We start from the raw sequence: 12,010 nt of genomic DNA on the forward strand, positions 1-12,010 counted from the left end.
AGCAGATTAAACTCATTCCCAAATCTTTAGCCAACTCATTCCATGCCTTGTCATTTTAGCTGTTGACTAATACAAATGTTGGTTGTCTAATACAGCCCAAACCTAGTCCTACCTGAAGAATGACGACTGCTACGATGGCGGCGGTGCTGCGCTCAGGGTGACTGGCTTGTCTCCACCTCTGGATCTCACAGAGGGCAAAGCCGATGGGGTTGAGGATCATGAGGGACACGGGGGCCACCAGGTAAATGTACTGCAGGTACTCTGGGTACGTGCTCCGGTACAGGGCTTCCACTGCACACAAAGACAGAAGACATAAGAGAGGGAATGTGTGTTACATGCAGTTTTAAAGAGCCTAATTTCCAGGGCTTGTGGACGAGGAAGAGCATGGAAAATGTGACTGCTTTAAGCGTCAGATACTCGCCGCTGTGGATAAGGATCAAAGCCCAGAACTTCTGTTTTCTTGAAGTGTTCCTTTTACATGACCATCTTACAGCGGAGAGGCCACAGCATCTGTGACGTCTTCAACATGTCAACAAATGTCACATGACGGAAACTCATGGATTAGTCATGTGTATCCAGCTCCACCTCTTCAAAAAGGTTGACAATTCTCCAGTAATACAACAAATACCTTTTTTTTTAAATATAAATGTGGATACATTTTCAAAAACTTAAATAAGGGGAGACACTACAGAAAATGTTTTCATATATTTGTTTTTTTGGTCAGTTTGCTCTCTCAAGATTAAAGCTATCACATGGAAACAACCACACCGTCCAATTTGCAGAAAAAATGGTATATTGTTTATCTTATACTTATATAGATTTATATGAAATATTGTAACTTCAAAAGGCTGTTTTTCTCCCTCAGAGACAGATCAGCCATTAAAGTTGCTCCTACACACCAAACTTTACAATCTTGTACTTAACATGATTTGGACGGATCGTACAAGAGAATAACCCTGCAACGAGTTGGCCACTGTCCAGGCTGTGCTCCGCCTAAGGCCCAAAGTCACTGGCATAGGCTCCAGTCCCCCGCGACCCCGAACAGGAACAAGCGGTAGAAAATGAATGAATGAATGAAGGAATGAATGTACAAAAGAATTTAGTCATATCGAATTCTAAACCTCATCCATCCATCCATCTTCTGCCGCTTTATCCGGGGCCGGGTCGCGGGGGCAGCAGTCTGAGCAGGGACTCCCAGACTTCCTCCTCCCCAGACACTTCCTCTAACTCCTCCGGGGGGATCCCGAGGCGTTCCCAGGCCAGCCGAGAGACATAGTCTCTCCAGCGTGTCCTGGGTCTTCCCCGGGGCCTCTTCCCGGTGGGACATGCCTGAAACACCTCCCGAGGGAGGCGCCCAGGAGGCATCCGGAACAGATGCCCGAGCCACCTCAGCTGGCTCCTCTCGACGTGGAGGAGCAGCGGCTCTACTCCGAGCTCCCCCCGTGTGGCCGAGCTCCTCATCTTATCTCTAAGGGAGCGCCCAGCCACACGGCGGAGGAAACTCATTTCGGCAGCTTGTATCCGCGATCTTGTTCTTTCGGTCACTACCCAAAGCTCATGACCATAGGTGAGGGTAGGAACGTAGACCGACCGGTAAATAGAGAGCTTTGCCTTTCGGCTCAGCTCCCTCTTCACCACAACGGTCCGATGCAGCGACTGCATCACTGCAGCCGCTGCACCGATCCGCCTGTCGATCTCACGCTCAATCCTTCCCTCACTCGTGAACAAGACCCCGAGATACTTGAACTCCTCCACTTGGGGCAAGGACACCCCACCCACCTGGAGAGGGCAAGCCACCTTTTTCCGGTCGAGAACCATGGCCTCGGATTTGGAGGTGCTGATTCTCATCCCAGCCGCTTCACACTCGGCTGCAAACCGTCCCAGTGCATGTTGCAGGTCCGGGTTTGATGGAGCCATCAGGACAACATCGTCTGCAAACAGCAGAGATGAGATCCTGTGGTCCCCAAACCGGACACCCTCCGACCCCGACTGCGCCTAGAAATTCTGTCCATAAAAATTATGAACAGAACCGGTGACAAAGGGCAGCCCTGGCGGAGTCCAACATGCACTGGGAACAGGTCTGACTTACTGCCGGCAATGCCAACACAGCTCCTGCTCCGGTCATACAGGGACCGGACAGCCCTGAGCAAAGGGCCCCGGACCCCGTACTCCCGAAGCACCCCCCAAAGGACACCCCGAGGGACACGGTCGAAAGCCTTCTCCAGATCCACAAAGCACATGTGGACTGGTTGGGCAAACTCCCATGAACCCTCGAGCACCCGATGGAGGGTATAGAGCTGGTTCAGTGTTCCACGACCGGGACGAAAACCACTCTGCTCCTCCTGAATCCGAGGTTCGACTATGGGTCGGATTCTCCTCTCCAGTACCTTGGAATAGACCTTACCTGGGAGGCTGAGGAGTGTGATCCCTCTGTAGTTGGAACACACCCTCCGGTCCCCCTTCTTGAACAGAGGGACCACCACCCCGGTCTGCCAGTCCAGAGGCACGGTCCCCGAACGCCACGCAATGTTGCAGAGACGTGTCAACCAAGACAGTCCTACAACATCCAGATACTTTAGGTACTCAGGGCGGATCTCATCCACCCCCGGAGCCCTGCCACCGAGGAGTTTGCGGACAACCTCAGTGACTTCAGCTTAGGTGATGGATGAGCCAGCCTCCGAGTCCCCGGTCTCTACTTCCTCTTCGGAAGACGTGACTGAGGGATTAAGGAGATCCTCAAAGTATTCCTTCCACCGTCCGACGACATCCCCAGTCGAGGTCAGCAGGCCTCCACCCGCACCGTAAACGGTGTTGGTGAGACACTGCTTCCCCCTCCTGAGGTGCCGGACGGTTTGCCAGAATTTCTTTGGTGCCGACCGATAGTCCTCCTCCATGGCCTCCCCGAACTCCTCCCAGGCCCGGGTTTTTGCCTCTGCGACAGCACGAGCCGCGGCTCGCTTGGCCTGCCGATACCCCTCGATGACCTCCGGAGACCTACAAGCCAGAGTGGCCTGATAGGCCTCCTTCTTCAGTCTGACGGCATCCCTTACTTCCGGTGTCCACCACCGGGTTCGGGGGTTGCCGCCACGACAGGCACCGGAGACCTTGCGACCACAGCTCCGAGCAGCCGCATCAACAATGGAGGCGGAGAACATGGTCCACTCGGACTCAATGTCCCCAGCCCGGGACATGGGAGAAGCTCTCCCGGAGGTGCGAGTTGAATACCCTACTGACAGAGGGCTCCACTAGACGTTCCCAACAGACCCTCACAATGCGCTTGGGTCTGCCAAGTCTGTCTGGCTTCCTCCTCCGCCAGCGGATCCAACTCACCACCAGGTGGTGATCGGTTGACAACTCTGCCCCTCTCTTCACCCGAGTGTCCAAGACACGCGGCCGGAGGTCTGATGACACGACAACAAAGTCGATCATTGACCTCCGGCCTAGGGTGTCCTGGTGCCATGTGCACTGATGAACACCCTTGTGCTTGAACATGGTGTTCGTTATGGACAATCCGTGGCTAGCACAGAAGTCCAATAACTGAACACCGCTCGGGTTCAGATCGGGGAAGCCGTTCTTCCCGATCACCCCTCTCCAGGTGTCACTGTCATTGCCCACGTGGGCGTTGAAGTCCCCCAGTAGAACAACGGAGTCCCCGGTCGGTGCACTGTCCAGTACCCCTCCCAAGGACTCCAAGAAGGCCGGGTACTCTGCACTGCTGTTCGGCCCGTAGGCCGCCACAACAGTGAGAGACCTGTCCCCCACCCGAAGGCGGAGGGACGCGACCCTCTCGTTCACCGGGGTAAACTCCAACACGTGGCGGCTGAGCTGAGGGGCTATAAGCAAGCCCACACCAGCCCACCGCATCTCCCTGCGGGCAACACCGGAGAAGTGGAGCGTCAAGCCCCTCTCAAGGAGATGGGTTCCAGAGCCCAAACTGTGCGTGGAGGTGAGGCCGACTATATCTAGTCGGTATCGCTCAACCTCGCGCACAAGCTCAGGCTCTTTCCCCCCCAGCGAGGTGACATTCCATGTCCCCAGAGTTAGTCTCTGTGTCTGGAGATCTGGTCGCCGAGGCCCCTGCCGTCGACTGCCGCCCAGATCTCTCTGCACCGGCCCCTTATGGATCCTCCTGCGGGTGGTGGGCCCACGGGAGGGTGGCCCCACGTCGCTCTTTCGGCTGTGCCCGGCCGGGCCCCGTGGGGTAAGACCCGGCCACCAGGCGCTCGCCATGGAGCACCCATCCCCGGCCTGGCTCCAGGATGGGGCCCCGGTGACGCCGATCCGGGCGACGTAAACTGCCTTGTTCGTGTTGTCATCATAGGGGGGCTTCTGAACCGATCTTTGTCTGACCCGTCACCTTGGACCTGTTTGCCTTGGGAGACCCTACCAGGGGCATGAAGCCCCCGACAACATAGCTCCCGGGATCATTCGGGCACTCAAACCCCTCCACCACGTTAAGGTGTCGGTTCAAGGAGAGGCGAATTCTAAACCTGATTTACTTAAGTTTGAAATCTGAATTATTACACCAAGTGCAGAAGAAGTTTGAAAGTAATCTTTAAATGTATGATTTTACTCCTATTAATTTGCAGTGTCTTGCCTTAGCTTAAATAATCATTGTGGTATTTTTACAGTATCAATTAAAACTGTCTGCAAAATACAGAATGTTCCAAATAAACCTATACAGTTTTTATTAATTTACGAAAAGCTTTACGCAATGTGTCATGTGAGATTGAAATATGTGTGCCAGTGTGACAGGGGGTCTCACCTATGGGGTATCCCAGAGCAAAGTCGTTGCTCTGAGTGGCAAAGATGGCGTAGAGTCCGGCTTTGCTGTACCTGCTCTCAGGACTGGCCACCATGAGGGTCAGCACACACACCAGCACAAACACCGTCACCTGCACACAAGGAGGAGGACATGACCAACCATGGCTATGATTTTTATCTAGGATGAGCGCTATACTGGCGCCAATATCAGAATCAATGAGGGTTGTACTCAAGGCGAGGCAAGTTTATTTGTTGACCACAATTCGTACAATTGAAAATGCTTCAAAGAACAGGAAAAAATGCTATTTAAACACAAAACATTTTAAGACATAAAAGAGAAGAGTTGCAAATAAAACACTTTCTGTCATGCACAGCTAAACAAAACTGTTTTAGCTTAGATTTGAACATTGTCTCACCTCTTCAGGAAGACTGTTCCAGATTTTAGCTGCATAAAACTCTCTAAATACTGAAATGGTAATATATTGTGAAGGATTTCTAAGCACCCGCTGCAGTGAACCAATAGGAGCATCCATATTTTTCAATTGTATAACATAAAAAAACAACGTCCTAAATAAAGTTACATATTGTCTATAGTCGAGTCCCGAGTTTTTTTCAATTTTTTGTATGTTCAATGTAATATCAGTCCAGTCCATGATTGTTGATGAAGCTTGTCATCCATTATTTCAAAAAGGTCTTTTTTCCCTGCCACTAGGACAGGCCTTTTTAACTTCATTTTCCTGAGGGCCAGATTTTTGGGAGGGCCACGGCCTCTGGACCGGAGATGCACAACACACCACTACTGTAATAACATTTTGGGTCGCACAAAACATCCCCAAAACTGTTTCAATAAACTGATAAAACAACTACTAATATATTTGACTTTTGCCAAAATTGCCAAATTGCCAAACCAGGTCTGCACCAGAATTAAACTAGGAATAGACTAGTACCAACCAGGTCTGAACCAGAATCAAACTAGGAATAGACTAGTACCAACCAGGTCTGCACCAGAATTAAACTAGGAATAGACTAGTACCAACCAGGTCTGGACCAGAATTAAACTAGGAATAGACTAGTACCAACCAGGTCTGCACCAGAATTAAACTAGGAATAGACTAGTACCAACCAGGTCTGGACCAGGACTAAACCAGAATCAAAACGGCAGAATTAAACAAGTTTAACAAGAATTAAACCAAGACCAAACCAGGTCTAAACTAGTGCTAACCAAGAATTAAACCAGTAAACAAGATGTTTTAATATATATACAGGGCGGGCCAAAAGTTTCCATACATAGGAAAATTTATAATATATACCAGTATATAGAAGTATACATATATATTTTTGAATAATGAAAGTTCATCAACAGTGGAAAACACGCATCAATATGTTTGATGCGTGTATATTTTTTTGAAACAATGGTAATCATATAGAGCACATTTTATAAAGAAAAACTGTTGTCCAACATGAAAATAAATATTTCTCCTGTGTATAGAAACCTATGGTCCACCCTGTATATTTGGAAGGGTTGTGGGCTGAATTAAATCGCTTAGAGGGCCTGATTTGGCCCCTGGGGCTGATGTTGAATAGCAAAGGTATACACTTATTGTGTGACTGGCCTATTTCAAGATCAAAACAGCAAATTCACTCAAACTTAAAGTTTCACATATTTTCCGCCTTGCGCTCAGCCAACTGCATCCCAACCACCCCAAGCCCGTAAAAACACAAATAACAACAGTGACTATTTGTTAACTTACCTTTGCCACGAGCACACTCCACAAAAAAGCCCAAATAACATGTCCAAAATCCAGTAACACCATGTTTTTAAATAGCAACGCTGGCAGAGCAAACTTGGACACGAAGTTCCCCAGACCCTTCCCTTGGCTTTCTGTGATGATGTCGGCCCTGCAACAGACAACGTCCAAAATGACAATCCCATTCTCCAGCACGGTGTTTTTCAAGTGTGGCATGTTTCAAGCTTTGAAACATGCCACACTTTTTATGTTGACTAGATGTAACGGCACACCAGCCACCACAATATTTGACATGTTTTTAAAAGAGATGTAACTATAATTTGTGTCTGGCTCTTTGGATTTTGCAGTGGTTGTTGATCTTTTTCTGGTTCACATGTTTGCGGCAACTAACGATTATTTTACTAATTGATTCATCAAAATATTACTCTTTTAATTAATCAATTAGTTGTTCAGAACACAAATGGCACATAAATAGAATAATTTTACTGAATTTGACCCAGATAAAACTGAAAGAACATCCTGAGTGTATATATTTCCAGAATGCAAAACACAAAATTTACATATTTTACATATTTCATTTTACATTTAATTCCTGTTCTGTCTGCGTTATAAACTGCTTTTCGCAGCACGTAACATGTTTCAGAGTTTGGGAATAGATCAGTTGTTCAATTACTAAATCAGTTGATGATTATTTCAATACTAGATTAGCTTGTTGTAGCCCTTCTCAAGACACTCGAAAATGCCCAAATATCTCATAAAATGACAAATAAACAATTGGGAAAAAACTGACACACTGCTTAAAAAAAATGAAGGCTCCAACTGATTATTGAAGAGTGTAATATGAATATGTATTTAAATATATTGTACCTCCCAGCGATGTATCCACACATGATGATGCCAAAGCACTCCAGGAGAGCAGGGAAGAGCTTGTCTATGGACATCTGTGGTCCAGCCGCTGCCCCGGCTAAAGAGCTGTGGGAGATGTTCTTCCCGTGGATCAATACGTAGCTGTTTGTTGTCTCCATTCTGACCGGAGCGGACTGGACACGGCCGGAGAGTCTCAATGTGTCTTTAAGAAGCAGAAGGAAAGACATAACATGAATGCAATGGCAATGAGCTGTGTTAGAGTACGCTGACCAGAAGTCCACTTATAACAGAGACCATTCTAGAGGAGACATATTATGCTTTTTTATGTATACACAGATCATTATTCTACATTTGATTTATTTTAAACTGCAAAATTGTGCGAAAACGACTTTGTAATCGAAAATGGAATAATTGTCTCATAAACGCAGAATTGATGTCGCATTTAAAGCCACTAATCAATTCCTGAAAAATGGCTACACAACATTCTTGAGCTTTACGTGTATGACCCGAAGTCTAAAATCTTTTGAATAATCGCAACTAAGTGCAGGGATGTGAGCGGGGACAGGGGGGGTAGAGAAAGGACAGGACAGGATTAACTCAAACATGCAAAAATCAATCAAAATAAAACTTTGAGTAAAATAAAGGACTTATTAGATGAATTCTGCATAATATGTCAATATGTATTTAAACATGTATTGTATAAACCACGAATATGTCAGATTTTCAACAATACAAAAAAAAAACAGGTGCACGGTGGCAAAGGTAATTAGCACTCTTGCCTCCCAAGGAGATCATGGGTTCGATTCCCGGACCAGACCAACATCACATGATCTCTCTGGGTGGAGTCTGTATGTCCTCTCTGTGTTCTCCGCCTTCCTCCCACCGTCCAAACACATGCATGTGTTTGGAAAAATTGGCAACTCTAAATTGAACAGTGAATGTATGTGAGAGTGAATGGTGTCTGTAATGTCTATGTCTCTGTGTTGGCCACCAAAGAGTTGGCCATGAAGGCCCAAAGTCACTGGTATAGTCTCCAGTCACCTGTGACCACGAAAAGGGAACAAGTTGTAGGAAATGAATGAATGAATACAAAAATAAGTTTGCCAATAATATGATGCTAAATCAACTTCAATGAGCTTTTAACCTTGTTACAGTGTTTCCTCATCATTGCATTTTTGATTGATTCCTGCATGTTTGAGTTCATCCTGTATTGTCCTGCAACAATACAATGCTCAGGAAAGTCCTGTTTTCACCTACCCCCTATCCCTTTACTTATTTGTAGCAGGCCCGGGTCTACAGGGGTGCCAAAGGGTGCATTGCAACCTAATTTAAAAGTGTTTGCACCCTCATTTCAGGTGCATTAAATAATGACACTTAATAGGAGAGTATCATCTTTGCACCCTCAGCTAGTTCGTTCTAGACCTGAGGTGTAGGGTTCTAAAATGGGCTGATAACTTCTGCAGTTTTCAGTTTTCAATGGACCCGTTTCTATTATTAAGAAGTTTTGGATTAATATTGTGGTTCACAGTGAATAAAATGTAATATGATTATGATCTACTTGAATCTACTGAAAAAAGCAGAATTCTCTCCTCGTGTCATGTAAATATACATGCAATTTTTCATCAATAAATTAACTAACACTGAAGTATAGGCAAATCTTAAACTGTAGAGTAAATAACATGGAAGAACATTATTATTTTTTATACTGTTACGTTAATGCTTGGAAAATCTCATGGACTATAAATACTTAATAACTAGAAGGATTGTCGTGGCTAATTTGTTGAGTAGTTAAGTTAGCATTAATTTGTTCGTTTTTAGGGGCATAAGAGCACAGTTTTACAACAGTTTTACAGGTAAATTCACATAAACGCTAATTATTAAATTCAGCTGTCACCTTTGAGCCGAGCAGAGCTAGCCCGGGAGCTAATGCTAAAAACATCACGGCTTCCTTCCGTCCATCCGCGTACACATCTGGCATTAGCCTCATTATTTTTCATTGTTTCTAAATAAACTGCGATGCTTACCGTTTGGATTTACGTCGTTGTCATTGTCCACAGCTTGTCATCTTCGCAGGGACCATCTTTGCTCGGGGGAAAGCCGTGTTTTTGCAGATGAGAAGCTCTGAATCTGACAGCTGCCCCCAGAGGAAACGCCCCGAGGGAGTGACGGACAGGTCCAACGGCCAATCGGAATGCAGGGTATGGAGGCGGGGAGGAGACGGGGTTAGTTGGTGTGGTCACGTGACAAAGAGGTGATTCCTGTCATAATGGAAGTCAGTGGTAATTACATCTACAGGCGGTCGATTGAACAAGCTGTATTCTGAGAAAGGGGGGGAGAGAGGGAGTGAAAGAAAGAAAGAGAGGGAGAGAGAGGGAGAGAGAGGGGGGAGAGAGGGGGGAAAGAAAGAAAGAGAGGGAGAGAGAGGGAGAGAGAGGGGGGAGAGAGGGGGGGAAAGAAAGAAAGACAGGGAGAGAGAGGGAGAGAGAGAGCAAAGGAGAGGGAGTGAAAGAAAGAAAGAGAGGGAGAGAGAGGGAGAGAGAGGGGGGAGAGAGGGGGGGAAAGAAAGAAAGACAGGGAGAGAGAGGGAGAGAGAGAGCAAAGGAGAGGGAGTGAAAGAAAGAAAGAGAGGGAGAGAGAGAGCAAAGGAGAGGGAGGGAAAGAAAGAAAGAGAGGGAGAGAGAGGGAGAGAGAGAGCAAAGGAGAGGGAGGGAAAGAAAGAAAGAGAGGGAGAGAGAGGGAGAGAGAGAGCAAAGGAGAGGGAGTGAAAGAAAGAAAGAGAGGGAGAGAGAGGGAGAGAGAGAGCAAAGGAGAGGGAGGGAAAGAAAGAAAGAGAGGGAGAGAGAGGGAGAGAGAGAGCAAAGGAGAGGGAGGGAAAGAAAGAAAGAGAGGGAGAGAGAGGGAGAGAGAGAGCAAAGGAGAGGGAGGGAAAGAAAGAAAGGGAGGGAGAGAGAGGGGGAGAGAGAGCAAAGGAGAGGGAGGGAAAGAAAGAAAGAGAGGGAGAGAGAGCAAAGGAGAGGGAGTGAAAGAAAGAGAGGGAGAGAGAGGGGGAGAGAGCAAAGGAGAGGGAGGGAAAGAAAGAAAGAGAGGGAGAGAGAGGGAGCGAGAGGGGGAGAGAGAGCAAAGGAGAGGGAGTGAAAGAAAGAAAGAGAGGGAGAGAGAGGGGGAGAGAGAGCAAAGGAGAGGGAGTGAAAGAAAGAAAGAGAGGGAGAGAGAGGGAGAGAGAGCAAAGGAGAGGGAGGGAAAGAAAGAAAGAGAGGGGGAGAGAGAGCAAAGGAGAGGGAGGGAAAGAAAGAAAGAGAGGGAGAGAGAGGGAGCGAGAGGGGGAGAGAGAGCAAAGGAGAGGGAGTGAAAGAAAGAAAGAGAGGGAGAGAGAGGGGGAGAGAGCAAAGGAGATGGAGGGAAAGAAAGAAAGAGAGGGAGAGAGAGGGAGCGAGAGGGGGAGGGAGAGCAAAGGAGAGGGAGGGAAAGAAAGAGAGGGAGAGGGAGGGAGAGAGAGGGAGAGAAAGATGGAAGGAGAGATTGAAAGACAGGGAGAGAGAGGGAGAGAGAGAGCAAAGGAGAGGGAGTGAAAGAAAGAAAGAGAGGGAGAGAGAGGGAGAGAGAGAGCAAAGGAGAGGGAGGGAAAGAAAGAAAGAGAGGGAGAGAGAGCAAAGGAGAGGGAGTGAAAGAAAGAGAGGGAGAGAGAGGGGGAGAGAGCAAAGGAGAGGGAGGGAAAGAAAGAAAGAGAGGGAGAGAGAGGGAGCGAGAGGGGGAGAGAGAGCAAAGGAGAGGGAGTGAAAGAAAGAAAGAGAGGGAGAGAGAGGGGGAGAGAGAGCAAAGGAGAGGGAGTGAAAGAAAGAAAGAGAGGGAGAGAGAGGGAGAGAGAGCAAAGGAGAGGGAGGGAAAGAAAGAAAGAGAGGGGGAGAGAGAGCAAAGGAGAGGGAGGGAAAGAAAGAAAGAGAGGGAGAGAGAGGGAGCGAGAGGGGGAGAGAGAGCAAAGGAGAGGGAGTGAAAGAAAGAAAGAGAGGGAGAGAGAGGGGGAGAGAGCAAAGGAGATGGAGGGAAAGAAAGAAAGAGAGGGAGAGAGAGGGAGCGAGAGGGGGAGGGAGAGCAAAGGAGAGGGAGGGAAAGAAAGAGAGGGAGAGGGAGGGAGAGAGAGGGAGAGAAAGATGGAAGGAGAGATTGAAAGACAGGGAGAGAGAGGGAGAGAGAGAGCAAAGGAGAGGGAGTGAAAGAAAGAAAGAGAGGGAGAGAGAGGGAGAGAGAGAGCAAAGGAGAGGGAGGGAAAGAAAGAAAGAGAGGGAGAGAGAGAGCAAAGGAGAGGGAGGGAAAGAAAGAGAGGGAGAGAGAGGGAGAGAGAGAGCAAAGGAGAGGGAGTGAAAGAAAGAAAGAGAGGGAGAGAGAGGGAGAGAGAGAGCAAAGGAGAGGGAGGGAAAGAAAGAAAGAGAGGGAGAGAGAGGGAGAGAGAGAGCAAAGGAGAGGGAGTGAAAGAAAGAAAGAAAGAGAGGGAGAGAGAGGGAGAGAGAGAGCAAAGGAGAGGGAGTGAAAGAAAGAAAGAGAGGGAGAGAGAGGGGGAGAGAGAGCAAAGGAGAGGGAGTGAAAGAAAGAAAGAGAGGGAGAGAGAGGGAGAGAGAGCAAAGGAGAGGGAGGGA

General features: G+C 47.8%; 1 protein-coding gene across 3 annotated transcripts in view; it reads right to left on the bottom strand.

Moving 5' to 3' along the window:
* The window catches only part of gpr155b (G protein-coupled receptor 155b), a 29,071-nt gene extending 19,508 nt beyond the window's left edge, over nt 1-9,563 (bottom strand). The window contains exons 1-5 of one of the 3 annotated variants that reach the window (XM_072436479.1): nt 9,404-9,563; nt 7,380-7,581; nt 6,516-6,663; nt 4,766-4,895; nt 113-291 (exon numbers count right to left, since the gene is read on the bottom strand). In XM_072436479.1, coding sequence (XP_072292580.1) covers nt 113-291; nt 4,766-4,895; nt 6,516-6,663; nt 7,380-7,537 — 615 coding nt within the window. In that variant the 5' untranslated portion in view covers nt 7,538-7,581; nt 9,404-9,563. The remainder of the gene's footprint in view (nt 1-112; nt 292-4,765; nt 4,896-6,515; nt 6,664-7,379; nt 7,582-9,403) is intronic. The other 2 variants (XM_072436478.1, XM_072436480.1) reach the window with 2 other exon arrangements.
* Nucleotides 9,564-12,010: the final 2,447 nt, after the last annotated feature.

The sequence above is a fragment of the Eucyclogobius newberryi genome, unplaced genomic scaffold (genome assembly GCF_026437365.1).
Source record: "Eucyclogobius newberryi isolate DKJ021-1_F unplaced genomic scaffold, fEucNew1.0.hap1 SCAF_8, whole genome shotgun sequence".
NCBI lineage: Eukaryota > Metazoa > Chordata > Actinopteri > Gobiiformes > Gobiidae > Eucyclogobius > Eucyclogobius newberryi.